This window comes from Pleurodeles waltl, chromosome 7 (assembly GCF_031143425.1).
Source record: "Pleurodeles waltl isolate 20211129_DDA chromosome 7, aPleWal1.hap1.20221129, whole genome shotgun sequence".
NCBI classification, from domain to species: domain Eukaryota; kingdom Metazoa; phylum Chordata; class Amphibia; order Caudata; family Salamandridae; genus Pleurodeles; species Pleurodeles waltl.
The window spans coordinates 540,054,178-540,081,726 of record NC_090446.1 but is presented as its reverse complement, the minus strand read 5'-3'; the positions used below and the strand labels follow the sequence as shown (position 1 = coordinate 540,081,726).

At 40.6% G+C, this 27,549-nt stretch overlaps 1 protein-coding gene across 4 annotated transcripts in view; it reads left to right on the top strand.

Annotated features, from left to right (window-relative positions):
* Positions 1 to 27,549, top strand: part of LOC138304315 (transmembrane protease serine 9-like) — a 1,357,906-nt gene that overhangs the window by 749,419 nt on the left and 580,938 nt on the right. For all 4 annotated transcript variants that reach the window (XM_069244270.1, XM_069244271.1, XM_069244272.1 and 1 more), the window contains one exon: positions 2,179 to 2,341. In XM_069244270.1, the coding sequence (XP_069100371.1) occupies positions 2,179 to 2,341 (163 nt within the window). The remainder of the gene's footprint in view (positions 1 to 2,178; positions 2,342 to 27,549) is intronic.

The following is a 27,549-nucleotide window of genomic DNA, read 5'->3' as shown; positions in this document are numbered from 1 at the left end:
GTGGTTTTATCACAGATTGAGAGAGGAAAAGCAGTTACCATTGGGTTTGCTTCGAGAAGAATGAACAAGGTGGAGTTTAGACATTCTGTAATAGAAAAGGACATGCTGACTTGTTTGAGGAGTATAGAAAAAATCAAGCCATACCTATGTGGGAGAAAATTATTTTTAAGAACAGATCACCAACCCCTAGTGGACATTATTGCAGGCAATAAGTTAAAGAAAACTACTGCGAAGCTGGCCAGACTGGCCACGAAATTGCTAGAATTTCATTTTACAGTGATCCATATTTCTGGAGGAAAGAGCAGATTGTTTGTCAAGGATGCCAATCAAGAATGAATCAATAGAGGAATTGGTGCAGTATGAGGTTGAGGAATGCATCATAGCTGTGGTTGACGAATGTGTAATTTGTCAAGCTATGGATATCTGGTGTAGTGCTCTCAAAGAGGATAAGATTTTGAATCAAGTCATGACATTTTTAATGGTTGGCCAAAAGAAAAGTTTATGGATTGTTTGTTGCGACCATATTGCAAACTGTCTGGTGAGCTATCTATTAAAGGTAATTGTTTAATGAGAGGTGACAAATTAATTCCACCTGATTGCTTCAAACAGAAAATACTGGAAACTACCCACTCTGGTCATGATTTCTGCTGGCCTGAAGTGGAAATAGTGGTAAAAGAATGTATACAGTGTTGTTATAGTGACAAGCATTTAGTCACAGCACCACCTCCCACCATGACTGGGGAATGTCTTGAAAAAGTTTGGCAGAGGATTGCTGTGCATTTTATAGGTCCATTTTGTGTATTACGTAACAACATGAAATATTTTGTTGGAATAGTGGATCATTTATCAAGATGGGTAGAAGTGAAAGGTGTGTTGAACCAAACACAGGAGCTGTATTTGATTTGATTTTTTCCAAAAATTATTTTTAAGGAGGGTGTCCCAAGTGAAATACTTGCATACAATGGCGTGCAATACACTTCCACTATGAAAGATTTTCTGAAGAAACTAGGGATTAAACATTTATGCGTCATTGTATCATTCGCAAGCAAATGGAAGAGTGGAAAGATTTAATCGGTTGTTGGTGGAATGCATTCAAAGTGCCATTAAATCTAAGGTTAATTTTGAAACTGCTTTCAGGGAGTTGTTATGGGCATACAGAACCATGCCACAATCTGTGACAGGCATGTTTTTTTTTAACTTATGAGGGGAAGAAAAGTAACATCTTCTTTGTGTCCTATTTGGAGAGTTAAAATGTTGGATCAATGCTCCAATGTTAAAAAGATTTCACAAGATGATAAAATTGTCAATGCCAAACAAAACATGTTGAGATGTGAGAAAGAAAAAAAGGAAAACGGTACTTGAGTTGAGACCAGATTCAAATTTAAAGTTGGAAACATTGTTTGCACTAATGATCCTGCATTTTTGCAAAAAAAGAGCTTCAGCGCTCAGAGATCCTACTGACATTAGAGGACATGCTTTAAAATTATCCAGTGGTCAATGGTGAACAACTCTCGGGTAGCGAAGAACTGTAAACCAATAGTAACAAATGCTTTGACTAAGAAAGGTAACTGGGAATCAACATTTACAAATGATTTGAGTAAAGACAAAATCATTGCGAGTAACAAAAATGTTAATGACACTTCAATGTATCAAGAACTAACTTTACACAAAAGCATTAGAACAAGAGGAGTGCCAGCTAGATATAAAAATGAATGGAGTTTTCAGTTTCAAGGTTGATGTAATTCTTATTGAAGCATTTATAATGATTATTTGTATGATTGCTGTTCAATCTCTGTGATTTTTGTATAGAGTTATATTTACTGTTATTTTCTATGTATTGCAAGCGGGGAATGTGTGGCATCCTTGGTTATTGGAAACCTTAGTTTGTGGTGATGTAATAGCTAAATACACTTGTTCATTGGATAGGGTGGGGTTCTCTTGTGGAATGTATAGGTTTGCATTTGAATGTTACATCTGGTGGAAATCTTCTCTGGGCCCTTTCATATGTATCCTGATGTTTGCTATCTTCAATAAATATTTTTTTTAAAACAATTTAGATACGGGATCTAATCTTTACATAGTCTCCAACAGAAAAAAACATTAACAAAGGCAAGTAACTTGTTCTGCTCATTTTGCATGTTCACACTTGAATTCAATCTGTTTGTCTTTCTTTGACAGTGTGTGGCAGTCCCTTGTTCAGCCAAACCCGGATCGTTGGTGGAGAGCAGGCCCAACCTGGAGAATGGCCCTGGCAGGTCAGCTTGCAGCGCTATTGGCAGCATAGGTGTGGTGGGTCATTGATCTCCAGTAGATGGGTACTCACTGCTGCTCGCTGCCTCTGGTAAGCATGAATGCAGGCTACAGGCATGTAGTCAATGGAATAGAAGTGTTTAATTGGTACTTTCCAGTAGATTATTGTAAAATAAGATAATCATGTATCCAGTTTTCTGGAAAGTGCATCACAGGACTTCAGTGAGCACAACTGATCATCACTTTAATGCTATGTGACCCATCCTTTCATATGTGATTGTGTGATGGAGGAGTGTCTGCTATTCTTCCATTAGTTCTCAAGAAGCCAAAGGCCCATATCGAATGCATCTGAACCAGAGGTGCTTACTGTCTAGATTTTATCACAACCCACGAATGGTGGTGTATGCACTCATACTGCCAGAATTAGAAAGGTTAAGTGGCTGATCACTGGTTTAAATTACTGCCATTCATACCACTGCCTTGGTTGGTTCTCTGATTTTGGCCTCAATTACAAGGGGCGTGTTACACAAGTTACCTGGTCCATCTTGTTTATTCATTTTTGTTGCTCATACATTGCCCCTCATTACAACCCTGGTGGTCTGACTGCCGCCAACGTGGTGGTCCAACCGCTTTGGTGGCCGTCAGACTGCCACATTATGACCTTGGTGGTTGGGCCATGGTCAGACAACCTGCACCACCAGTTTCCCTCCACTGGAGGGAACCGCAGTGCTGGAGGTCCCAATCTGTCAGGGCAGGGCTGCATGCAGCGCGCCCTTGAGATTACGACCCCCCTCTCTGCAGGCTTCTACATGACTGTTCCACCGCACTGCACTGCAACATGGCCGCCGGCTCAATTATGAGCCGGCATCAATGTTGTGGGCTGCTCCCCACTGGACCAGCAGGCGGAAACACTGTTGGACATTTGTAATGGGACCTGCGAGAAGGTGGCCACACTTGCGGCAACCAGACCGCTGGAGTTTGACGGGTGGAAAAACTCTTAACAACCGCCATAGATTTTGACTGGTGCTAAAGTATAGGTCCTTTACTGGAAATTTACAAAAGGAACTATGTTCCAGTTTTGACTTGCGGTCTTACCTATTTGAAGATATAGGGTTGTAAGCATCCTACAGGTTGAGGAGAAAAGGGTTTGTAGGACATTACTGTTGATCCCAGTGTCTACTCCTCTTTATGAAGCATACCAGAGTTTTGCCTGGCATATGTTAAGGATTACATCAAACTTGCACCTTTACTACACAGGGCATCAAAATGGCACACTGAACATGCCTTGCTCAGTAAAGCGGTTCATGAAGACTGCTTAGACTGTGATCGAGGGGGGCAAATCCCTTGGCTTAAATACATTAGAGATTCTTTCATCAGGCTTGACAATTCACCCCTTTTCTTTTCTCTAGATGGAGTAAGAAATTTAGATAGGGGGTCGATTGCCAGGAAAATTGTCACTGCAAGGCAACGCTTCAGAAAACAGACTGAGCCATCTAAATCCTATATGCAGAATTATGTTATAATTCAAACCTCTGATGGCTTAAAGCCTTCCCTTGATATGGTCACCCAATCATGGGAACACACACTCCTGATTAAGTTTAGATTTGGCTCTATTAAGTGGCAACTAAGTTTTGCTTTGGGGTAATTCGGCGATTCCAGCATTTGTTGTTGCTCAAATGATGGAATTTCGGCTCAGACTCTTTTACACTCCCTTTTTTGCAGGTTGTATAAGCCAATGTGCTGTAAATTTCTGGTGGCCATTTTGAAAAGTCAACATTTTAGGAAGTGCAGACCAGCGTTTCTTTATTATTAAACTGCTCCATTATATCCTTTGTCCTCCATCCTAATCATCAGATCATGATCAGACATAAGCTCTTTATTGTCCTTCCGTTCACCACTGGTCAAATTGTCCCTAATGCGACAATAATACAGTGTTCAAGTAGGGCGTTTCCATCTCAGAGAGTACTGTTTTGTAAAACAAGTCTACGCAGTTACCACTGGCTAGGTGTGGAGCCCATTTTTATTTCAATTTGATCCCACTATTCTCACTAAGGTTAGAGCATCGTTCAAGGGCTTTCAGTACCTTATGAATAGTAGCAGGATCATATTCATGATTAGTAATAGAGAGCAGTTTGGTCGTATCATTTTTATCCTTTATACTCATCTCACTCAACATATGTTGCTCAGTGACAGGTTTATTTCTCATAGGATTATTGAGAAAAAATCTTTTTCAATCTCAGCTGATGCACAGATTTATACAAATCAATCTTAGCATCAAATAAATCTCTAGTAACATTTGAGCAAAAGCTTAACCCTCTACGTAATAAGGAAACCATTTGATTTGTGTCTTATCAGATAGGTTCACAATTATAATATCTGAGGCCAAACTGCATACCGTTATTGATTTCTGTTCCAAGACCTTGTCTTTATGCCCTGTCTTTCTCTTGATGGGTCTTTTTCCTCTCGTGCCCCATCTTGCCTTTCTGTGGGTCCTGATCTCCCCTTTGAACTCATATCTCGGTTCCCCAGTCCGATCCGTAATATTTCCCTTAAAAAAGAGTTATCCCTACAAAGGTCTGATGTACCCTCACCCGGATCCTCATTCTCACTCCCTGACAAATTACTGGAAGGTGTTGTACTGCCACTACTAGTAGACAGTACAGACTTTCTCACATCAGTGTCATCATTCTTGACCAGATAATCAAACCGTTTAGCAAATGAAAACACCCTGCCATTATTATAATCTGCTTCATCTCGCTTGAATTTCCTTGCCTTCCTCTTTTTAACGTCTTCCTTATATTTCCTCTAGAATGGCATCATGGCATCATTCTTTTTGGTGGGCTTAGGTACGTTTTATAATGCGGCAAATAAACTATTATTTTTATGCTGATGTCTAATTCTGGATAATATATTTAAAATTATATGAATTTCTGCAAATAGCCTCTAGGAATGGGTTTGGATTTACAAATTTTTGCATGTATGAACTTTTGACCCTACTTTTAATGATATTCATTGTTCAGAATACAGAAAAAGGGATGGGCAGTCCTCGTATTTTCTATAGAGCGAGTGAACAAATTAAGCCTATGTGGCTGCGACATGGGCATGTCTGATATAATTGGGGCTTAAAATAATAATTTAGCCTGGGATACGGATGAGGGCCTAGGCAGTTCTTAAAATCTTATAATGAAACGAGTAAGCAAGTATAACCACTGCGGTTGCTCGCTTGGATGTGCTTGATACGATTGCTAGCCCATTATCTATGTTACTTCATTTGCAAGGGAAGTTGCAAAGACAGAGGGGGTCATTATGACTTTGGCGTGTGGTTTACACCATCCACCGAAGTCCCGACGGGCAGGTTGCTGCCAGTGCGGCTGCCATTCTGCAAGCCCCATTACAAGTTTCCCACTGGGTCAGCGGGCGGAAACAGGGTGTCTGCCCACGGGCCCAGTGGGAAACAGCCTACAGCATTGTTGCTGGCTCATAATTGAGCCGGCGGCAATGCTGTAGTCTGTAGGGTGCACCATCACCCGTCGCAAAGTTCACTGTCTGCAAAACAGACAGTGAACTTTGCAACGGGGCTGGCCAGGGGACCCTTGCACTGCCCATGCCAATAGCATGGGCAGTGCCGGGGTCCCCCGGGGGCACCCTGCACCCCGTCTCTGCCAGCCTTTACATGGCAGTGCTACCGCCATGTAACCGCTGGCAGAAAGGGGGGGTCTACTTGCAGCACCGACCTGGCGGATTAGGACCGCCACGGCCGCCAGATCCTCCCGTGGAGGAAAACTGGCGGTGCTGGCGGTCCGACCACTGCCGACTGCTGTGGTCATAATGTGGCTGTCATACCACGGTCAAATCGGTCAGACCAACGCTTTGACGGGGGTCAGACTGCCACCACAATCTTGGTGGTTAATATACGCCAGGGTCGGAATGAGGTCCAGATTATTTATGGAGCTTTAAAAACGACACGTTTTAATGCATTGCCGTATCACTTCGAGATAGGAGTATTCTCCTGGCCTAAATTGTACTGGGTATATAATACTGTTAGCGGTAAGTTTGTAGGGCACGTATGGATGTCATGGTAGAATTCTCTATTGAAATAGGTTACATAAGATGATTACGTTTAAACTTGGTTACATTAATTGTGGATTGCTCCTTTTATTTCAGACATAAGCTTCTATTTACATTTTAGCTTACATGGTCTTGCTCAGCATTTGAACTTTTTAAAAATAGGTTACACAAGATGATTATGCTTCTATTTGGTTATCGTTGATTATGGATTGCTCCGCTTGCTTTTAGACTGAAATATCAACTTATACTGTTGACGTAAATGGTTCTGCACGGTATTTGAAATGGCTTTGAGATTGTCATGATATATACATACTTTTAGCGGTGAGTTTTACTATCTCTATATAGGGATGATTTCAGTAGAAATTTCTCAGTATAATGATATGTGATGTTTCTCGCAAGAGTTTGGACTAGTGCTAGTGGTCATTTGCTCCTTCCACTTTGAGATTGAATTATTTATCTACAGTGGATTATTCAGTCTGATCTACGAATTAAGACACTCTTTGGTTATTATGGTAATTGGAATACAAGCATGCTATAGCGTTCAAATTTAGGAGATAAAGTGGTTGCTATGGTTGTGTTACAAAATTTGCTTATTACTCTTACAGTTTTTGACTTTGTGTTGGATTTAGAACTTTGAAATGACAAGTAAAGGAAGATGTAGTATTGAATTACAATTTTTTAAATAATTTTGGAATTTATAAATCTCTGAATTAGGAGTTGATTTAGGCACTTCTAAATAGACATGGTTATGCATGTGGCATGAGGCATATTAAGGAATCTTCCTATTCTACTCACACTCCACTGTTCACTGATTTGGTGTGGTCCTATACTGCTTGAATAATTACATTCTAATTGACCCTTCACACTTTGTATCTATGACACTTTGAATAAGAGATTGGGTACCCTTGTAATTTTATTATATCATGTTACTTGGTTGTAGTCTTTTTGATTCTATATTGTGTATCTGTTGTAGCCCTGATGAAGTCGTGGGCCTACAGCTTTTACGACAAAACACGTGTTGGGTTCAAGCCAATTCAAGCGATTTCATTTGTTGGTTCCAGTGTCCTTCAAAAATCCTTGCTTGCTAGTGGTCAGTTCTGTCTCTTTGTCGTGCCTTTCTCACTTTAGGTGAAACCCCGAAACCAGTCCCAGGATGCTTGTTTCCAGTCCAGGGAAGACCTGGCCTAGCAGTTCGGGCTGGACTGTTCCCATGGGGAACAGGGTCAAGACTCATTTGCACATGGCTGGGTCCAAACTGGAATGGCATGGGCAGCAAAAAAACGATGGATTTAGGCCCAGATCACTGTACTGGGGGTGAATGTTTGACAATGTTCAGCATTCCGTCCATCACTACTTGTTTTTGCTTTCTCACTTTAGGAGCAGCACAAATTACTGTACAATTACGCTATGTCCTGTTTATCTCTTCTGTAGGGGACTTTTTTCTACTTTTTGGCTGCTCATCTTACACTGTGGGTGTGTGTTCCAGAGCACCCACCTCCGGCAAGTCCCTCCTCCCTCCCAGTTTCCTCTGAAACATCAAACCAACAGCAAGGGGGGCTTTTCCAGGGCCAGCTCTCCCTGGTGTATCTTAACTTCCATGGTGGGCTTGGAATGAGAGCTTTAATTTTCTAGTTGTCGGGCCATAGCTGGAAAAGACCAGCTGCGTGCTCCGGTGCTGCTTAAAAGGGAGTGCTCTGCTGATTAGTGACTGCAGCCATGATGTTTGTATGAGCATGCATTTAAATAAAGAAAATATGCAACTTAGAATGTATTTAAACAAACTAAATACATTGGAAAAAATAAGAAACAGGCAGAAAAACATACACATAACACTGCAAGGGCAGCTCTGGGCCCCACAAGTCTATAACTGGCATTGCCTCTTTAAGGGGTCCCTTGAAACTGCCTCGCTCTCTCTAACTCCATGAAATGCGAGACCATTGTTGCTTTCGCAGTGCCTGACTTCATCAGCTTGGAGCTGTGTGTTTCTGAGATGGCATACCTGTATATACATGTATTTGTTCCGCCTAAAGAAGCATTACGGTCTCACCGTGCTTTGACTCAGTGAGTTGTAACCTCCTGCTGCTAACACATGTGAACATTTTTTTAAACTTTACTTCAGCACTCCACGGGAATGCATGGTTTTCCTTACACTTTTTTATCTGTGCTCGTTTTTTTTTTTACTTTTACTTTTGTCTGTCCCCCTTTGTGCCCCGTGGCCAAAGCAACTGATTTGAGTTTCAGTGAGGTCAGTCTTGACCGAGTCACAGTAAAACCTCGCCCGACCTCCGGTGCAATAGAGCAGCTGCTCTCTGCTCACACTGCACCATGGCACCATAGTATGATTCATCAAACGACCGCCGGGATTGTCCCACCTCCGGCGCCATATCTGTGCAGCTTCACCCGGGGCTCCCAGTGCAACAGTAAGCAGTTGTAATTATACTCCTCTCCCAAGCATAGGTCTCATGGAGCACAGCTATCCCTCATTTTCCATAAATATTACATACCTGGACATGCAGCAGCAGATAATAGCGCTCTCATACCCATGAGACAGCAGAGCTATTCCTCAGCTCGCTTATCGCAAACGTAAGGCTGGATAGCAAAGAAATCCTGCAGACAGCTGCTGAGGCTGCACTCTCAGATGAAGTCAGAGGGAGGGGAGATTAATTGATCTGCAAATGTATTCCACGCGTTCGGGTTTGGAAATCTTGCTCGACTCTGCTTGATTACAATTATGCAGCATTCATTACTTCCTTAATCTTTTTGAGGGACTGCAGTTGTCATTCTAAAAATAGTAATTCCGAGAGTTTGCTACCTTGATCTCAGTGCTTATGATTGCTACCTTGTTTTGCTTGCTGTTTTTCCCTTTGAGATGGTTCTGTTTTGTGTTGTGATGTGTATAGTCTTCAGACTTGCACATTACATCATTCCAGTTAATGTTTTTGTTTGGTAAGCATGCCAGGGCGTGTGACATTTGGTTGACAAATTCAAATTTGAAACTTTTCTTCATTACTTTTTTGTTGTTATACATAGCCACAGAATGATTGTAGGACTGCGAGTGAAGAATTAGTTTGTCATACTTTGTACTTTTGTCAAGCGCTTATTTTATTCGGGTTACTTTGATTTAATACAACACTGCACGTCCACGGAAATCATTCAGAACCACTGTCATTGCTATAGAAAATCAGTAAGTTGGTGCCCTTTTAACCGCTTTCTTCACACACACTGCAGTTTTGTCTGTAAGCCCTCTAGATCTAGCCCATCACTGCCCATGTTCTGCTTTTAGAAGATGGGGAAATCAAGCATGGCTCATGAATAAATGTTAGTAATGCCACTGATTCTTCGTCAACACAAAGTGCAGCAGTCTTTTCTGTCTTTTACCCTTGTTCATCCCCTGCACCACACAATCCTATGAAAGTTCTTTTGCAGTTATCTCCAGATGTAGAAGATCTTTAATTGGTTGACTACACGTTATGACTATACTCAGTGCTCGTGTGAAGTTATCATCGTGGTCAAAAGAGTGTTGAGGGTGCTCAGTGGAGTGTAAGGAGAATCGGGGCTGAATGGAATGTGGTTAATTTCAGATATCCGTTAGTCGTGGTCACTTTATTTCATAGGTTGACTTACTCCCCATTGTGGCATAGCCCTATTCAACTGCTTCCCTTAGGCTATTAGTGTAAACTTGCTGATAGATTCAAGTTAACAGAACGTTACTTCTGTCCAAAGTAGTTTACGTGAGTACTATCCTGTTTGTCATGGTTTCAGATTACTTTGCTCCCTTGAAATCTTTAGTCAAAACTAATTGTCAATTAAGTATTCTATTAGAACAAGGTAATTAAGTAGTTGTTCGGTGTTATAATGGTCACCTCCCACCTCCTCAGTTATTCATCATCCCACTCGCCATCAGGGTGTAGGGCTGTTAGAGATGTAGCATGAAAGATTTAAATTAGGGCGCTAAATGGCAATATTTTCATTTTTTGCTGCAGATAGAGGAAAAATGCAAATGGAAGTGCTTTAGTTTTATGCAGGGCCACTGGAATTATTTGGCAGGAAAAGACAAAATTATGAGGCAGGATTGACCAATTTATGTGGCAAGAAAAGTGGAGTTATGAATTTACAACGCCAATAGCTCTTACTCAAGTAAATGCGAGACCTATTGCATTGCAAATGCTTGCTTGTGTAGTATTTGGTGACTACTACGTCCCTCCTTTGAGCTAATACTAATAAGAAGTACACTTTGGACACACTCAGGTTGCGCTTTTAGGGTCGAGACATCACTTGTTTGTTATCTCAATTGAGATGTCATAAGTCTTATTATGAAAGCTATCTTTTAAGATGATATAAGTAATATAATTTTCAAGGGTAAAACCAGGGTATAACCAGTGCATTGAGAAGACGTGAGTTATAGTTTATGTAGTATGACGAGTGAGGGGAGAAGATTGTGTATGAAGCTGTGTGACTTATCACACCACTTTGAAATTACTGTAAGTGAAAATGTAAACTATATGTAACAATGAGCAGACACTAACGCACATGCTCACTCATATGTGCACACACTCATGTGCACCATCATCACTTAAAGGCACGCTTATGTGCACAACACTCACTCTATATGACAGAATATTGACCACCAAAACATAAATTCACTACAATATCCCAAAAAATATAATTTACTAAAATATCGTCACCCTATACAAAAACACGAAATACAAAAATATTGTTGTTAAAAATAACTAAAATACCTAATATCAAACAATAAAATAAAGTACATCTAAATATCATTAAAATATTATATATACACAAAACAATAGAAATCTCGAAAACAACCCTATTAACTGCAAAAGTAGAGTTTAAAATAGATTAAATTAAAAAGAAATCAATTGATTTAAATGTTATAATTAGCATTAAAGCACACCAAAATTACCCGAACATGAATACAACATTTTAGTATATACCAATGACTCAATAAACCCAAAATAAAATATTAAAAATTATATTTAAAAGCATTTCATCACAACTTAACTAAATATAGAACAATTTTAAGTAATTAAACACACAAACATAATCTAAAAGTAACAAACATATATATATATTTGCAATACATTATCTAAAACAAATCCATTAATATGTTATATACAAATAAAATAAATAACCTTAGTACATACACAAACGGTCTGATTCACAAAGGTATACGTACACTTTTTACACTTAGACCTGTTCTATCTTTTTGTGTGCGTAGTCCCCGTAGTGGTAAACTTACTGTTAGTTTGTAGTTGTGAATCCAAAAAAAGCCCTTAAAATTACACGAATGTGTAAGTTTATCCTTGTGAATCAGGCTCAAACTAATCATTAAAATTAAACATAAAATGAAGTAACCAATAAAGCTCTTAAAATAAACCAATTTATTTAACACCATAAAAAGGAGCAGAAAGCCACCTAAACCTAGCAGCACAAATACTTCACCTAGAAGAAACTAACACTCTGCCTGATTATACATATAAATTCCAAGAGCTACCCTGTACAAAATTGACTCTCTACATTGAAAAGTAAATAAGAGAAGCACATTAATTAAAAAGTTGTTCATCATTTAGCTTAAAGTAAACCAACTAAATAGATCCTTTTCTTTATATCTATAAACTTCAGGTACCATAACAAAATTACAAACAAGAACAGTGTAGCCAAAATCACCAACTTCAAAACAAAAATCCGACAAACAGACTGAAATTGTAAGTAGATAATTTAAATGTTTAAAACCTCAACATCCTTAACCGTTAAAACCAAACACCCCTAAAACTAATGTAGGTATTGTTCTAAATGGAAAACTAAAACATATCTTCTCTGGTTAACAACAAAAAGCACCTGACCCACATCAAAGGACAGAAGACATCCAGCAGAGAATATGAATTTAAAACTCTTAACTGTAAAATACAAACATCTCAAATGTAAAGTCACAAATATATACTTCTAGCATTTGCAGATACAATGTCAGAAATAACCACATACTTCACCTCCCAGAAATACAACAAATTATTATTGCACATGTGATACAGCCAGGAGAGGACAAGCACCGAAAATATACTTTGTAAATGTATTGAATACTAGACTAATGCCTGCTATTCTAGGACTACACCTAGACATTATGTTGTAATTAATGATAGGGAGCACAACTATCCCCCACATATATCAGAGATAGAAGTAAGACATGTTTGCTAGACATGAGAGAATCTGAGCACTGTGTAAGTTCTGTAACCAGCCTACCTTCCATCTCGGTCGGCCTGAACTTTGGATTTTCACTGGTTTCTCACAACCTCAAGTAACCCTTTGACCGCTAGTGACTTCTAGACACTATTTTTAGTTCTTTAAAAATTAATATCTTGACTTCTACTGAATGGATTTTTATCATTTAAATCTTGTTTTTCTCAGATATATTTTCTCTATTTTTCTAAACATGCATGGAGTCTTTTTGGGGTGTTTTCATTGTGTTAGTTTGTGTGTGTGTATTGCACAAATACTTTACACACTGCATCTTAAGTTAGGTCAACCTGTTGTGTGTTATGTTACCAAAGGGTGGGCACAGGTTAAAATAAGGTGTGTATCTGACTTACCCTTACGAGAGTGGTGGTTCCTTCTTGTACAGAGTGCATACTCCGACAACCAGAAACCCCATTTCTGATACCCAGGGACTCACAGAAAGAATTTTTTTAAATGAACTCCCAAAAGATCCTGAACACCACAGGGCAAATTGCAGGGTTCACCAATTAAAAAAAAAGATTAATAGCAGAAACTTAAAAAGTCCACGAAAGGAACCTCTACTTCCCCAAGAAGAGATATATACCAAGAACAGGACAATCTTTAAGTCAAATTAAACCTAAAATATCCAACCAGACCAAAGAAATGTATGAAACGCCACAGTGCAAAGTAAAACTCTTTATGAATTACAAAGGCTGCCACTACCTGGAAAGCATAGCAAGAATACTAATACAAACTACCTAGCAATGCACAATAATTTCACATACAACATACACTTACACAAAGCAATGCATATATTTTATTATAAATATTATAGAAATTATTTCTTTCAGTGCAATATAAAATTTCTAAATAAACAATATACAATAACACTGATAAATGCAAATGGTTTGCAATAAAACTAATAAATATATAAATTCAGACAATCAAGCACAATAAAACATAATTTGAGGAATGCATAGCAGCAAACATAATATAAAAATGTATACAATGAATTTGTATAAACATTTGACATTATTATACAAAACAATAAGCACAGACAACAATTTCCACCCAAAATAAAAATTAAATAAAACTCATTTTATGGTTCTGTGGCTAATTTCCATGACATGTCTCCAGTCCACCAAAAACAAACCCACAAAAATAGAGAAAAATAACCTAAAAAAGTTGCACAAATTAAATAATCAAAAGGTAAATCCACATAATTATTCGGGACTATTAGGCAACCATAAAAACCTTAAAAGTTAAATTAAAAACCACTCCAAAAATATGAAATTGCTTCAACATGACCACAAATCTGTAAAAACGCAAATTACCCACCTTCACATAATAATATACCCCAAATATGACACGCAGTACAAAACAAATGTAAAAATGTTAGTCATATCCTAAAAATACATACCTAATGTAACTATACTACACATACTACACTAAGGCCCACCTCATTTAACTATGTAACTAGAAAACATAAACTATCACAAAACTACAGCGTCAACACAAACCAGGACTCTATTATATATTAACTACCCCTTCAACACTCACACTACCCCAACACCTCAATTAATAACTTTAAAGTACTTTTAATTTATCCATACAGTAGCACCGCAGAACCGAGACCATCAGCAATCAAAATTGGCTATTAATTATGTTGTTAGATTAAAGAATATAGGTAATGGGCAAAAAAAACAACAGCTAAATGTAAATAAAAAAAATATATTAGACATGAATGGAAACATTAAAAAGTCGTATACAAATATACAATATGTCTGTCAAAAAAGTACTGTATTAATATTTAGAAATGTGAACATTTTACAAACATCTTTGAAATATGTAAGATGTATGTAAAATAGTGATATACAAATAATAAAATAAACTAATAGTACAGGTTAATATATATATATATTATTAATATTACAAAAAAGTACATATTAGAAAAATATTTGCTTCATTTTTTTTTCAATTACAGATATATACTACATGTAGTGATGTGATCTATATAGGTATGTGTGGCATTACAAATTACATTATGATGTGTATCAAAAATTAAATATACAAAATGTATTCTACAAAAAATGTATATATAAATAAAGTGATATATATAAAATAAAAATCATATAGGTATGTTTGTTACATAATTTAGAAATGTATACATAAAGTATTTATTAAAATATACAGGTGTATTATTAAAATCTCAAACCACACAAATACTATAAACCAACTAACACTACAAAACATACACATAAAACTGCCAATTTATCATATCACTTTATGCAATACATTATTTATTAAATTACATATTACATTTTTTAAATATAGCACACAGACTAAAGGCAAAATCATCTTTGGAAACTGTGTATATTAAAAACATACTGCAAACTATTCGACTCAAATGTAAAGTATTTTGGGGAATATTTTGCTCAATGAAGGGGTCAAGTTTTCTATTCGCCCTCCTTTGGGGGCAGATGTGCCTAATAAAAATAGGCTGATCTGCACCCAAGGGGGGCATAAATGGGCTAAAACAACATGCCTCCATGGGGAGCAAACCTTGCCTAAGAGGCCGCTCCCCTTATGTAAATAAAATACTAAAGAAATCCCTGGTGTCTAGTGGTTTCTGCCCCCCTTGGGGGCAGATGGGCTTAATACAAATAGGCTGATCTGCCCCTAAGGGGCAGAAATGGCCTAAATATAATCCCCCCATGGGGAGTGACCCTTGCCTAAGGGGTCGCTCCCTTTACGTCAGATTTCACGCCAAGTCTAGTGGGCATTCCTGTTGCATGATCGCTATGCAATTGTGCAGCAGGAATGCTGAGAGATACATTTGTCAACATCAAGGCAGTGCGCGCTCTACAGGCGACTAGAATGCAAAAACCTAGCAATTTCAAGCTAACATAATTTATGCATTGTGCTGATATGCTGTTGTTTAACCTTTTGCATTGCAGAGTTTAATCCTGAAGACTTATGTTCAGCGTGCATATAAATACTGTTCATACGCAATGTACTTCTGCAGGCTTTCAGACTGTGTCAGGGTGTGGTCCCTTTCCAGGGCCTTCTAGGAGCTTTCCCTGCAGCATGCCTGGGCGTGGTTGTGGGCTGGGCTAAGACTCTATAAAAGGGAGCCAGCCCAGCTCCACGTGCTCACTATTCAGAGGTCCCGGTGCAGAGCAGCAGCTACTTCCTGAGCTCCTGTTCCGGAGGCCTACTTTGATCTTCCAGGCCTTGCCCTTTTCACTTTGCCGGTGATTCTAGATCAGGGCGGTAAGACGGAGGTCGGGCTGGGCCCCCGATCCCTTTCTCAAAAGCTTTTGAGTTCTTGGGCCTAATTTGCATGATAAAACAATTGGCTTTCTTGTGTGTGAATGTGCGCTCGAAGTTTGATGGCATTTCCATGCTAACACTTGAATCGACAAGACGCGTGATCCTTCACTCGTGCATAATTCATGCTATTCATTGTGCGCTATCATTTTATGGCATTTACTAGGCAAATTTCGAATCCGCAGGACGCACAATTAATTTCCTGTGTTTCATTCATGTTCTTCATTGTACGCTACCATTTCTTGGCATTCCTATGGTGGTATTTGAATCAGCAAGACGTGCGATTCATTTCTTGTGTGTAATTCATGTTATTCATTGTACGCTACCATTTCTTGGCATTCATATGGTGGTATTCGAATCAGCAAGACAAGCAATTCATTTTCTATGTTTAATTCATGTTATTCATTGTACGCTACCATTTCCTGACATTCATATGGTGGCATTCGAATCGGCAAGAGGCGCGATTCCTTTCCTGTGCTTAAATTCATGTTATTCCTTGTACGCTACCACTTCTTGGCGTTCATATGATAGCCTTCGAATCAGCAAGACGCGCAATTCCTTTTCTTGTGCTTAATTCATGATATTCAGTGTGCGCCACCATTACTTGGCATTCACATGGTAGCCTTCGAATTGGCAAGACTCGCGATTCATTTCTTGTGTCTAATTCATGATATTCATTGTGTGTTACCATTTCATGACATTTATGGGCTGACATTCGAATCGGCAGAATGCGCGATTCATTTCTTGTGTTGAACCCATGCTATTCATCGTGTGTTACCATTTCATGGCATTTACTTGGTGGTGCTCGAAACGGTAATACGCGCGATTCATTTCTTGTTTTTAAGATCACGATGTTCATTGTGCGCTACCACTTCATGGCATTTACTTGGTGGCCTTCAAATCGGCAAGACGTGCGATTCATTTCTCGAGTCTAACTTATGTTGTTCATTGTGCACAATCATTCCATGGTATTTACAACCTTTGTGAAAATCTACAATGTGCGCAATTCATGTTCCTGCAATTTAAGAAAACTAAAGTGCTAGAATTCTAGATGTGATATTGCATGTGTATAATAATTCCCTTAAGAACGATTCATATGGTGGTATAGAAACCATTTAGATTATTTCCTGATCCTCATGCAATAGACTATACATGAATTTGAAAGTTGTATTTAACCTTTCTTGGTTCCCTCACAGGTATCCAGTTAACTTGAAGCCTAGTTATTTAATTCCATGCTTAAGTGTCCATGTTTTCCGTATGACAATGCTTAGAGTCATAGCCTAGTACTGATTAATATGATATAATCTTGATATTGTGTGTTTTAACCTTTTGCTTCCCACAGGTCTCCTTCCCAGCTGTTCCCTACCTAATCCCCTTTTCCCCACTTGGACTCTCTTAGACTCTGTGACATTCTAATCAGAGTATTGGAGCTGTCTTGTGGTGGAAGTGTTGGGAATGTGCACAGACCCCGAGGATCTGGTGACTCTGACAACATTGAAGGAAAGGAAAAGCCCTTCATTTCCATCCATGCTTCTCTGACCTCCCCCTTCTCCCTTCCCAAGGAGAAACTAATCAGTTTCTCCTCTGGATGTGCTGGAAGCTATGCTTCCAGTGCGTCTGGCGACCTATGATGACCACAGCACGCAGTGCGCTCTGACATCATCAGATGTCACTGGGGGGGTCGGGGTGGCAGCGGAAGACCTTCCGCTGCCATTCCCTGCAGGGGGATGTGGGTGGGTGCCTCATGGGGGGAGAGCTCCCCCGTGGGTCAGGTCCAGGACATAACAGTTATATCTTTGGCACAGCAGTGCTGCAGCCAAGAACGTAACCGTTACGTCCTTGGCACCCAAGGGGTAAATAGAGTTGTCAAAATATGTTATTTGCTTAGAGTGAACAATTCTCTGTCTACTTTTGCACCGACTGGAGTGGGAATAGTAAATTTTACCCCTCCTGAGTCCACCACTTTCCCTACTGTTACACAGACAGGAGTGTAAATAATAGATTTTACCCCTCCTGAGTCCGACGCTTTCTCTACTGTTGCACCGACTGGAGTGGGAATAGTAAATTGTATCCATCCTGAGTCCAGCGCTTTCCTACTGTCGCACAGACTGAAGTGGGAATAGTACATTTTACCCCTCCTAAGTTTACTCATTTCCCTACTGTTGCACAGACTGGAGTGGGAATAGTAAATTTCACCTCTTCTGAGTCCAAAGCTTGGCCTACTGTTCCACCGGTTAGAGTGAGAACAGGAAATGTTACCCCTCCAGACTCCAACACTTTCACCCACTGGAGTGGCAATATTAAATTTTGCCACTACTGAGTCCAGTGCTTTCTCTACTGCTGCACAGACTGGAGTGTGAATAATACATTTTACTCCTCCTGAGTCTCATGCTTTCCCTACAGTTGCACAGACTGGAGTGGAAATAATAAGTTTTACCTCTCCTGATTCCAACACTTTCCCTACTGTTGCACAGATTTGTGGTAATAGTAAATTTTACCCCTTCTGAGTCCAAAGCTTTCCCTAGTGTTATACAGACTGGAGTAGGAATAGTAAATTTTACCCCTTTTGAGCTTAACACTTTCCATACTATTGAACAGACGGGAGTGGGAATGGTAAATATAACCCCTCCAGAGTCCATCGCTTTCCCTACTGTTGCAGAGACTGGAGTGGGAATAGTAAATTGTAACACATGGAGTCCAACGCGTTCCCTACTGTTTCACCCACTGGAGTGGGAGTAGTAACTTTTACCACTCCTGAGTCCAGTGCTTTCTCTACTGCTGCACAAACAGGAGTGTGAATAATGCATTTTACCACTCCTGAGTCTAATGCTTTCCCTACAGTTGCACAGACTGGAATGAGAATGGTAAATTTTACCCCTCCTGAGTCCAACGCTTTCCCTACTGTTGCAGAGACTCAAGTGGGAATAGTAAATTGTACCCCACGGAGTCCAACACTTTCCCTACTGTCCAACCCACTGGAGTGGGAATAGTAATTTTTACCAATCCTGTGTCCAGCGCTTAACCTACTGTTTCACCAACTGGAGTGGGAATAGTAAATTTTACCCCTTCTGAGTCCAGCTCTTTCCCTATTGTTGCACAGACTGGAGTGGGACTAGTAAATGTTACTCCTCCTGAGCACAGCGCTTTCCCTATTGTTGCACAGACTAGAGTGGGAATAATAAATTTACCCCCTCCTGAGTTTAATGCTTTTCCTACTGTTGCACAGACTGCAGTGGGAATAGTAAATTTTACCCCTACTAAGTACAATGTTTTCCCAACTGTTGCACATATTGGAGTGGGAATAGTACATTTTACCCCTCCTAAGTCCAACAGTTTCCTTACTGTTACACATACTGGAGTGGGAATAACAAATTTTACCGTTCCTGAGTCCAACGCTTTCCCTACTACTGCATAGACTGGAGTGGGAATAGTAAGTTTTACCCCTCATGGGTCCAACTCTTTCCCTACTGTTACACATACTGGAGTGGGAATAACAAATTTTACCCTTCCTGAGTCCAACGCTTTCCGTACTGTTGCACAGACTGGAGTGGGAATAGTAAATTTTACCCTTCCAGAGTCCAACGCTTTCCTTACAGTTGCATAGACTTGGAGTGGGAATAGTAAATGTCACCCCTCCTGAGTCCAACACTTTCTCTACTGTTGCACAGACTGGAGTGGTAATAATACATTTTACCCCTCCTGAATCTAACACTTTCCCTGCTGTTGCACAGGCTGTGAAGTGGAAATATTAAATTTGTCTCATCCTGAGTGTAATACTTTCCCTACTGTTGCATAGACTGGAGTGGGAATAGTAAATGCCACCCCTCCTGAATGTAACACTTTCCCTGCTGTTGCACAGACTGTGGAGTGGGAATATTAAATTTGTCTCATCCTGAGTCCAACACTTTCTCTACTGTTGCAGAGACCAGAGTGGGAATAGTAAATTTTACCCCTACGGAGTCCAACGCTTTCCCTACTGTTTCACCCACTGGAGTGGGAATAGTAATTTTTACCAATCCTGTGTCCAACGCTTAACCTACTGTTTCACCAACTGGAGTGGAAATAGTAAATTTTACCCCTTCTGAGTCCAGCTCTTTCCCTACTGTTGCACAGACTGGAGTGGGATTAGTAAATTTTACTCCTCCTGAGCCCAGCGCTTTACCTATTGTTGCACAGACTGGAGTGGGAATAGTAAGTTTTACCCCTCATGGGTCCAACGCTTTTCCTACTGTTTCACCCACTGGAATGGGAATAGTAAATTTTACCCCTCCTGAGTCCAACACTTTCACTACTGTTACACATATTGGAGTGGGAATAGTAAATTTTACCCCTCCTGAGTCCAACTCTTTCCCTACTGTTACACATACTGGAGTGGGAATAACAAATGTTACCCTTCCTGAGTCCAACGCTTTCCGTACTGTTGCACAGACTGGAGTGGGAATAGTAAATTTTACCCTTCCAGAGTCCAACGCTTTCCTTACAGTTGCATAGACTTGGAGTGGGAATAGTAAATGTCACCCCTCCTGAGTCCAACACTTTCTCTACTGTTGCACAGACTGGAGTGGTAATAATAAATTTTACCCCTCCTGAATCTAACACTTTCCCTGCTGTTGCACAGACTGTGAAGTGGGAATATTAAATTTGTCTCATCCTGAGTGTTATACTTTCCCTACTGTTGCATAGACAGGAGTGGGAATAGTAAATTTTACCCCTTCTGAGTCCAACTCTTTCCCTACTGTTGCATAGACTGGAGTGGGAATAGTAAATGTCACCCCTCCTGAATCTAACACTTTCCCTGCTGTTGCACAGACTGTGGAGTGGGAATATTAAATTTGTCTCATCCTGAGTCCAACACTTTCTCTACTGTTGCAGAGACCAGAGTGGGAATAGTAAATTTTACCCCTACGGAGTCCAACGCTTTCCCTACTGTTTCACCCACTGGAGTGGGAATAGTAATTTTTACCAATCCTGTGTCCAACGCTTAACCTACTGTTTCACCGACTGGAGTGGAAATAGTAAATTTTACCCCTTCTGAGTCCAGCTCTTTCCCTACTGTTGCACAGACTGGAGTGGGAATAGTAAATTTTACTCCTCCTGTGCCCAGCGCTTTACCTATTGTTGCACAGACTGGAGTGGGAATAACAAATTTTACCCTTCCTGAGTCCAACGCTTTCCGTACTGTTGCACAGACTGGAGTGGGAATAGTAAATTTTACCCTTCCAGAGTCCAACGCTTTCCTTACAGTTGCATAGACTTGGAGTGGGAATAGTAAATGTCACCCCTCCTGAGTCCAACACTTTCTCTACTGTTGCACAGACTGGAGTGGTAATAATACATTTTACCCCTCCTGAATCTAACACTTTCCCTGCTGTTGCACAGGCTGTGAAGTGGAAATATTAAATTTGTCTCATCCTGAGTGTAATACTTTCCCTACTGTTGCATAGACTGGAGTGGGAATAGTAAATGCCACCCCTCCTGAATATAACACTTTCCCTGCTGTTGCACAGACTGTGGAGAGGGAATATTACATTTGTCTCATCCTGAGTCCAACACTTTCTCTACTGTTGCAGAGACCAGAGTGGGAATAGTAAATTTTACCCCTACGGAGTCCAACGCTTTCCCTACTGTTTCACCCACTGGAGTGGGAATAGTAATTTTTACCAATCCTGTGTCCAACGCTTAACCTACTGTTTCACCAACTGGAGTGGAAATAGTAAATTTTACCCTTTCTGAGTCCAGCTCTTTCCCTACTGTTGCACAGACTGGAGTGGGATTAGTAAATTTTACTCCTCCTGAGCCCAGCGCTTTACCTACTGTTACACATACTGGAGTGGGAATAACAAATTTTACCCTTCCTGAGTCCAACGCTTTCCGTACTGTTGCACAGACTGGAGTGGGAATAGTAAATTTTACCCTTCCAGAGTCCAACGCTTTCCTTACAGTTGCATAGACTTGGAGTGGGAATAGTAAATGTCACCCCTCCTGAGTCCAACACTTTCTCTACTGTTGCACAGACTGGAGTGGTAATAATAAATTTTACCCCTCCTGAATCTAACACTTTCCCTGCTGTTGCACAGAATGTGAAGTGGGAATATTAAATTTGTCTCATCCTGAGTGTTATACTTTCCCTACTGTTGCATAGACAGGAGTGGGAATAGTAAATTTTACCCCTTCTGAGTCCAACTCTTTCCCTACTGTTGCATAGACTGGAGTGGGAATAGTAAATGTCACCACTCCTGAATCTAACACTTTCCCTGCTGTTGCACAGACTGTGGAGTGGGAATATTAAATTTGTCTCATCCTGAGTCTAACACTTTCTCTACTGTTGCAGAGACCAGAGTGGGAATAGTAAATTTTACCCCTACGGAGTCCAACGCTTTCCCTACTGTTTCACCCACTGGAGTGGGAATAGTAATTTTTACCAATCCTGTGTCCAACGCTTAACCTACTGTTTCACCGACTGGAGTGGAAATAGTAAATTTTACCCCTTCTGAGTCCAGCTCTTTCCCTACTGTTGCACAGACTGGAGTGGGAATTGTAAATTTTACTCCTCCTGTGCCCAGCGCTTTACCTATTGTTGCACAGACTGGAGTGGGAATAGTAAGTTTTACCCCTCATGGGTCCAACGCTTTTCCTACTGTTTCGCCCACTGGAATGGGAATAGTAAATTGTACCCCTCCTGAGTCCAACACTTTCACTACTGTTACACATATTGAAGTGGGAATAGTAAATTTTACCCATCCTGAGTCCAACTCTTTCCCTACTGTTACACATACTGGAGGTCGAATAACAAATTTTACCCTTCCTGAGTCCAACGATTTCCGTACTGTTGCACAGACTGGAGTGGGAATAGTAGATTTTACCCTTCCAGAGTCCAACGCTTTCCCTACAGTTGCATAGACTGGAGTGGGAATAGTAAATGTCACCCCTTCTGAGTCCAACACTCTCTACTGTTGCACAGACTGGAGTGGTAATAATACATTTTACCCCTCCTGAATCTAACACTTTCCCTGCTGTTGCACAGACTTTGGAGTGGGAATATTAAATTTGTCTCACCCTGAGTGTAATACTTTCCCTACTGTTGCAAAGAAAGGAGTGGGAATAGTACATTTTACCCCTTCTGAGTCCAACGCTTTCCCTACTGTTGAACTGAATAGAGTTGAAATAGTAAATTGTACCCCTCCCGAGTCCAACGCCTTCCTTACTGTTTCTCCCACTGGATTGGGAATAGAAAATGTTACCCTTACCAAGTCCAACGCTTTCCCTACTGTTGCACAAACTGGAGTAGGAATAGTAAATTTTACCCCTCCTGAGTCCAACTCTTTCCCTACTGATACTCATACTGAAGTGGGAATAACAAATGTTATCCTTCCTGGGTCCAATGCTTTCTGTGCTGTTGCACAGACTGGAGTGGGAATGGTAAATTTTACCCCTCCAGAGTCCAACAGTTTCCCTACAGTTGCATAGACTGGAGTGGGAATAGCAAATGTCAAACCTCCTAAGTTCAACACTTTCTCTACTGTTACACCGAGAGAAGTGAGAATAGTAAATTTTACCCCTATGGAGTACAACACTTTCCCTACTGTTTCAGGAAATAGTAAATTTTACCCCTCCTGAGTTCAATGCTTTCCCGGCTGTTTCACTAACTTGAGTGGGAATAGTAAAGTTTAACCCTCCTGAGTCCATCGCTTTCCCTACTGTTACAACATATTGGAGTGGGAATAGCAAATGTTACCCTTCCCGAGTCCAGCACTTTCTGCACTGTTGCACGGACAGGAGTGGGCATAGTAAATTTGACCCCTTCTGAGTCCAACGCTTTCCCTACAGTTGCATAGACTGGAGTGGGAATAGTAAATGTCACCCCTCCTGAGTCCAACACTTTCTCTACTGTTGCACAGACAGGAGTGGGAATAGTAACATTTACCCCTTCTGAGTCCAACACTATCCCTACTGTTGCACAAACAGGAGTAGGAATAGTACATTCTACCCCTTTTGAGTTTAACACTTTCCCTACTATTGAACAGACAGGAGAGCGAATAGTAAATATAACCGCTCCAGAGTCCACCGCTTTCCCTACTGTTGCAGAGACGGAGTGTGAATAGTAAATTTTACCCATACGTAGTACAACACTTTCCCTACTGTTGCACAGGCTGGAGTGGGAATAGTAACTTTTACCCCTTCTGAGTCCAACACTATCCCTACTGTTGCACAAACTGGATTAGGAATAGTACATTTTACCCCTTTTGAGTTTAACACTTTCCATACTATTGAACAGACAGGAGAGCGAATAGTAAATATAACCCCTCCAGAGTCCACCGCTTTCCCTACTGTTGCAGAGACCGGAGTGTGAATAGTACATTTTACCCCTACGGAGTCCAACGCTTTCCCTACTGTTTTACCCACTGGAGTGGGAATAGTAATTTTTACCAATCCTGTGTCCAACGCTTAACCGACTGTTTCACCGACTGGAGTGGGAATAGTACATTTTACCCCTTCTGAGTCCAGCTCTTTCCCTACTGTCGCACAAAATGGAGTGGGAATAGTAAATTTTACTCCTCCTGCGCCCAGGGCTTTACCTATGTAGTAAGTTTTACCCCTCATGGGTCCAGCACTTTTCCTACTGTTTCACCCACTGGAATGGGAATAGTAAATATAGTAAATTCTACCCCTCCTGAGTCCAACACTTTCATTACTCTTACACATACTGGAGTGGGAATAACAAATTGTACCCTTCCTGAGTCCAATGCTTTCTGTACTGTTGCACAGACTGGAGTGGGAATAGTAAATGTTACCCCTCCAGAGTCCAACGCTTTCCCTACAATTGCATAGACTGGAGTGGGAAAAGTAAATGTCACCCCTCCAGAGTCCAACACTTTCTCTACTGTTGCACAGACTGGAGTGGTAATAATACATTTTACCCCTCCTGGATCTAATGCTTTCCCTACTGTTGCACAGACTGTGGAGTGGAAATAATACATTTGTCTCCTCCTGAGTTTAATGCTTTCACTACTGTTGCATAGACAGGAGTGGGAATAGTACATTTTACCCCTTCTGAGTCCAACGCTTTCCCTAATGTTGCACTGAATAGAGTTGAAATAGTAAATTTTACCCCTCCTGAGTCCAACGCCTTCCTCACTGTTTCTCCCACTGGATTTGGAATAGTAAATTTTACCCCTACTAACTCCAACGCTTTCCCTACTGTTGCACAAACTTGAGTGGGAATAGTAAACTTACTCCCTCCGGAGTCCAACACGTTCACTACTGTTACACATATTGGAGTGGGAATAGTAAATTTTACCCCTCTTGAGACCAACTCTTTCCGTACTGATAGACATTCTGGAGTGGCAATAACAAATTTTACCCTTCCTGAGTCCAACGCTTTCCGTGCTGTTGCACAGACTGGATTAGGAATAGTAAATTTTACCACTCCAGAGTCCAACGCTTTCCCTACAGTTACATAGACTGGAGTGGGAATAGTAAATGCCACCCATCCTGAGTCCAACACTTTATCTACTGTTGCACAGACAGGAGTGAGAATAGTAAATTTGACCCCTACGGAGTACAACGCTTTCCCTACTGTTTCAGGAAATAGTAAATTTTACCCCTCCTGAGTTCAATGCTTTCCCGGCTGTTTCACTAACTTGAGTGGGAATAGTAAAGTTTAACCCTCCTGAGTCCATCGCTTTCCCTACTGTTACAACATATTGGAGTGGGAATAGCAAATGTTACCCTTCCCGAGTCCAGCACTTTCTGTACTGTTGCACGGACAGGAGTGGGAATAGTAAATTTGACCCCTTCTGAGTCCAACGCTTTCCCTACAGTTGCATAGACTGGAGTGGGAATAGTAAATGTCACCCCTCCTGAGTCCAACACTTTCTCTACTGTTGCACAGACAGGAGTGGGAATAGTAACTTTTACCCCTTCTGAGTCCAACACTATCCCTACTGTTGCACAAACAGGAGTAGGAATAGTACATTCTACCCCTTTTGAGTTTAACACTTTCCCTACTATTGAACAGACAGGAGAGCGAATAGTAAATATAACCCCTCCAGAGTCCACCGCTTTCCCTACTATTGCAGAGACGGGGTGTGAATAGTAAATTTTACCCATACGGAGTACAACACTTTCCCTACTGTTGCACAGGCTGGAGTGGGAATAGTAACTTTTACCCCTTCTGAGTCCAACACTATCCCTACTGTTGCACAAACTGGATTAGGAATAGTACATTTTACCCCTTTTGAGTTTAACACTTTCCATACTATTGAACAGACAGGAGAGCGAATAGTAAATATAACCCCTCCAGAGTCCACCGCTTTCCCTACTGTTGCAGAGACTGGAGTGGGAATAGTAAATTGTAACACATGGAGTCCAACGCGTTTCCTACTGTTTCACCCACTGGAGTGGGAGTAGTAATTTTTACCAATCCTGTGTCCAACGCTTAACCTACTGTTTCACCGACTGGAGTGGGAATAGTACATTTTACCCCTTCTGAGTCCAGCTCTTTCCCTACTGTTGCACAAAATGGAGTGGGAATAGTAAATTTTACTCCTCCTGCGCCTAGGACTTTACCTATGTAGTAAGTTTTACCCCTCATGGGTCCAGCACTTTTCCTACTGTTTCACCCACTGGAATGGGAATAGTAAATATAGTAAATTCTACCCCTCCTGAGTCCAACACTTTCATTACTCTTACACATACTGGAGTGGGAATAACAAATTGTACCCTTCCTGAGTCCAATGCTTTCCGTACTGTTGCACAGACTAGAGTGGGAATAGTAAATGTTACCCCTCCAGAGTCCAACGCTTTCCCTACAATTGCATAGACTGGAGTGGGAAAAGTAAATGTCACCCCTCCAGAGTCCAACACTTTCTCTACTGTTGTACAGACTGGAGTGGTAATAATACATTTTACCCCTCCTGGATCTAACGCTTTCCCTACTGTCGCACAGACTGTGGAGTGGAAATAATACATTTGTCTCCTCCTGAGTTTAATGCTTTCACTACTGTTGCATAGACAGGAGTGGGAATAGTACATTTTACCCCTTCTGAGTCCAACGCTTTCCCTACTGTTGCACTGAATAGAGTTGAAATAGTAAATTTTACCCCTCCTGAGTCCAACGCCTTCCTCACTGTTTCTCCCACTGGATTGGGAATAGTAAATTTTACCCCTACTAAGTCCAACGCTTTCCCTACTGTTGCACAAACTGGAGTGGGAATAGTAAACTTACTCCCTCCGGAGTCCAACACGTTCACTACTGTTACATAGACTGGAGTGGGAATAGTACATTTTGCCCCTCCTGAGTCCAACACTTTCCCTACTTTTACATATATTGGAGTAGTAATAGCAAATTTTACCCTTCCTGAGTTCAACGCTTTCTGTACTGTTGCACAGATTGGAGTGGGAATATTAAATTAAAAAACCAAAGGTTACAGGGACGTTACAGTTAGACTCACATTATAAATGTACAAAACCATAGAAATTCACCAGTTATAATTAGAGTTATCTCAAGTAACTACAAGTTGTGCCCCAAGGTAACTATAACTATAAGTGAATTTCTATTTCCTAACTGTAATGTCCCTGTAACCTTTGTTATTTTCAGGGAATTTCTATGTTTTTAACCTATAGTAATTTTCATTAATATACGTGAATCCAACCACCTCTGTGGATGGCCTT